This window comes from Monoraphidium neglectum, assembly GCF_000611645.1.
Source record: "Monoraphidium neglectum strain SAG 48.87 unplaced genomic scaffold scaffold04752, whole genome shotgun sequence".
NCBI lineage: Eukaryota > Viridiplantae > Chlorophyta > Chlorophyceae > Sphaeropleales > Selenastraceae > Monoraphidium > Monoraphidium neglectum.
This window is the reverse complement of record NW_014008877.1, coordinates 1-4,008: the sequence shown is the minus strand read 5'-3', so window position 1 is coordinate 4,008 and position 4,008 is coordinate 1. Positions and strand designations below refer to the sequence as shown.

The following is a 4,008-nucleotide window of genomic DNA, read 5'->3' as shown; positions in this document are numbered from 1 at the left end:
GCGTCGGGCTGCGCGCCGCCGGCGCCGGCGCCGCTGGCGCCCGCCGGGGGGCCGCGGGAGCGGACGCGGTCGAGGACTGTTTCCAATAAGAAGACGTCCACTAAGATGACCCCCACCACCGCCATCGCAACGAGGGCCTTGAGCCACCACGCCTGCGGGGCGGTAACAAAACAACAGCGAGAGCGAAACGGGCGGCGCGGCACAGCGCGGGGGAATTGCGAGTTTGTGTCTACCGACGGGCGCCGCCCGCAGTTCCGGTGGGCCGTCGACGGGGGCGTGGGTTGGCGCGCGTGCGAAAGCGCGGGCTGGCGTGTATGCGGGGCGCTCCGCGAGCTGGGCGGCAGCTGCCCACTCACCAGACCGGACTCCCACCACTGGGCGATGCCCTTGCCGCCGCCCCTGGACCGCTGCTTATCCGTTTTCGCGTATCCCACATTGCTGCCCTGCCGCACCAGCACCACGGCTTCGGAGGCGACGGTGTGCTGCGGGCGGGGCGAGCGGGCGGGGCGCCGGGGCGGCAGCAGCTGAGCGCGCGGGCGACGCGTTGACCCCGTTTGCGGCGCCTCCACCGCGTGGCCAGCACTTTCACCACTGGAATAACCAAGTAATTAAGTTGCCATGCGCCCACCTCTGAGAGCGATCTTCGCATCATAGGGAGAATCAATTGTTCGGATTAGCCGTCCCCCGCCTCCGGCATCGCTCCCTGGACTACGCAGCACATATGGCTATTGCATATGCTATTATATTAGGTTAACGTGGCAGATCGAAGGTGCCGTGTTACAGGAAGCCCGCGTGTTTGCAATTGATCTGCCAAAGCTATGCAGCAGCAGCTACAACGAGGCCGTCAGACAATTGAATATTCGATCCCCTAATTCACCAGCATGGCACCGTAACTGCGCAACGGCATGATTCCAAGCGCACCAGGGCAAGGCTACTGCTGTCCCTGCTGTCATGCAATGGTGAGTCACGGCACGTTGCAGCTGCGCGGGACCCCAGGTGAGGTGCAAGTCCAGCCGCCCGTCGATCCGCCGACGTTCCCTGTAAGATGCCTGCTCCAGCCGGGCGTGCATGATGCATCACATCCCGAGCGCCATCAAATCCACCCCGCCGACCAGCGCTGGGTCTGGGTTGCAGGCCACCAGCGCCAGCAGCGTCGCCAGCGCCCCCGCGTACACCTGAGGGGCGGGCGCGGGTGGGCCATTGGACGCGACGCCGGCGGTGGGGGCGCACCGCGGACGAGCGAACGTGAGGGGAAGGTGTTTGCGAGGCTGGGTTTAATAATCTCCAACGGGGCAGCAACAGCGGTGAGGACGGGCAATAACGGAGAGGGCAGGTGCGCCAAGACTCCAGCAGGGGTGCATGCAGCCGTCGCCACTTCTCTGCCCCTTCCCTGGCAGAATCAACCCGCACCGCGATAACGGTCGCCCCGAGGGCCAGGCCGGCTCCATCGTACGGTTCGGCCCCGTCCTCCGCTTCTGCGACCACCCCCGCACAAGCCCGCGGCCGCGACCGCAGCTGCTGCTGCTGCCGGGGCTGCGCGTGCGCCCCCAGGCCAGGCGAGCTGCCGCCGCTCCTGCGCATAAGAGCGTCAGCGTTGCCGTGCGCCCACGCGTGGGCAAGCTGCTGCTCCTTCGTGTACTGCCCCGACTGCTGCAGCGGAGCCAGGTCCCACGCGCTGCCGACGCCCGGCCAAAGCGGCGTCGGCGGCGGCAGCAGGTCCGCGGCTGAATCAGCCGCGCCGATCAGAGCCGCGTCCTCTGTGCTGAGGGCCTGCTTCAGCAGCTCCATCTCGAGGAAGGCCACTCGCTCCTCCAGGGCGGCCACACGCTGCTCATCCTGCTGCTGCTGCTGCTGCTGCTGCTGCTGCTGCTGCTGCTGCTGCTGCTGCTGCTGCTGCTGCTGCTGCTGCTGCTGCTGCTGCTCAGGCTTCCCCTGGGGAAGCCCATGTGTGGAGGGGCCCGCGCCGTCCTCGGCGGTCCCCCCGGGCTCGGAGGCGCCGGTGGCTGGAGCGGCTGCGGCGGTTGCGCAGTCCGCGGGGCAGGCAGCAGCGGTTACAAAGGTATGGGTAAGCTGTGGGTGACGCATGTTTGTTTTCGGTGCCCCCGAGTGTGCAAAGGACGGCCCAGAGGTGGCCAGGAACCCCTGCGGCTGCGCGGACACGCGGCGCAGATGTGACCCGCCGCGCACCTGCTGCGCGTCCCCCTGCCCGCCGCTCCGTGATCTGAAGTATGAGGGCCGCCTGGTCATAGCTGAAGCCCACAAGCATGAGCTCCCTGTGCTGCTGCAGCACACGCGCCGCCGCGCCCGCTACCGCGTCGGCACCCAGGCGTGCGCCAGTGGTGGCACCTGGCGCCGCCCGTGCCGCCGCACGTTTGGCGAGGACCCGGGCGGTAGAGTATGGAGCGGGGCTTATTGGATCCTTGAAACTTCGCTGCCGCATGCATGCGTCCCTCATTTCGAGCCCTCCCGCGTCAACGACGATCTGGCTGACGAATTTGTGCGAGAGGCGCTTTGCTTGATAAAGCGCATGCAAAACGATCATCAAAAAGAATAGTGTGTGATAGCTGAGAGGGTCGCAGTCTCCCTGAATGCGTGACACACGGTGTTGTAGTGCCGCCATGCAGCGAGTCCCGCGCACTTGTCAACGCGCAATTGCATGGATGCGCAGAGATACCATACTTATTAAATGTTGATCGGCTTACTGTACTGCACATATCCTCTTTGCTATGGGTGTAGACGGCACTGGGTCGTTGTTCAGGGTGCTGCAGCACATGCAGTCAACGCGACCAAGCAACGTCCGCAGTGCGGGGTGTTGGTGGACGAAAGTGCGAAATCGAAGGTGAGCAGGGTCTGGGCGGCGTCTGAAGTAATTTACAGCATGTACACCCTCGGCATGGCACAGTGCCATCCGTTTGCTGTACAAAGTTGTCCGCTACACGTACTGCCAACACCCCATGTGAAGTGGTGCGTCAGAACTACCGATTGGTTCGTGGCGGCCAGTTATGTTCAGTATTTTCTCAGTTTGAGAGTTGAGTTCTGGCAAAGCGGGGCCATCCTGGTCGCACTTGATCCGGTGGTTTTCCGAGGTGGCTGTAGCCGCCCGCTGCCCGCCTCGAGCTGACGAGAGTGACGTGTTTAAGCGTATCCGCAGTTATAAAAGTTCAGAACGGAGGGGCTACAATGACGGCCAATGGTGCAGCGGCGGCGGCAGCGAAGCCCATGGGGAGCAAGCGCTGCGTCGCCTGCACCCGTGCGCTGCTGTGGGGTTGCACGATGGCCCTGACCTGGCTAGCGGCCTACTCCATCCTCTCTGGAGCCGCCAAAACCAGCACGGCGTCAGCCTATCCAAGCATGATCGGCCCACGGGCGCCGCGCGCACGCGCGGACACCTCAGCAGCCGACGCGCCCGCGGACACCGCTGCCGGCGTGCGGGCAGCCGCCCAGACGGGAAACCTGGTCGCACCCGCCCGGCGCCTGAAAGAGGTGTTTGCGACTCTCTGGGCGTCAGAGCTGCTGGAGCACTTCAACCTGACCAACGCGGGGCCGCTGCCGGCCGCCGTTGCAAAGCACGATTTCGAGGGCACCCTGGATTCGATCAAGGTGCGGGGCGGGCGGCGGCTGAATGCGTGCCTCGGCGCGGCGCAGCCACAGACCTTCTTCTTGCGGCAGGTTGCGGCGGAGAGAACGTTATGGCGCAGCACGCGCAGCGCAGTGCAGCTCAGCGACCCCTGCTTGTGGGCTGCTTCAGCAGTTTTTCTGGGGTGTCGCAGCGCCAAGGATCGCGCTCTTTGCGGCGCGGCTGCGTGCTGTATATTCATGGTCACGCAGAGCAGCAGCAGAGGCAGCGGAGCCGGCAGCAACAGCAAAACACCAACAAATGTTGAATCCCTGCAGGTATCAGAACGGCATCTGCAAGAGTTTGGTCATGTGCTAGCAGCGCGGACAGAACTCATCAGCAGATCCCCTCGGCCGACCCTTTATTACCGCACCGTTTCCTCAGCCCTGACA

General features: G+C 64.7%; 1 protein-coding gene across 1 annotated transcript; it reads right to left on the bottom strand.

The window, feature by feature from the left end:
* Nucleotides 1–1,112: 1,112 nt before the first annotated feature.
* On the bottom strand, nt 1,113–2,085 carry MNEG_14774 (hypothetical protein; the record flags this gene model as incomplete). Its single annotated transcript, XM_014036755.1, has 2 exons — nt 1,113–1,175; nt 1,411–2,085. Coding segments are annotated over 2 exons (738 nt in total), but the record flags the coding sequence as incomplete, so codon positions are not given.
* Between the last annotated feature and the right edge of the window lie 1,923 nt (nt 2,086–4,008).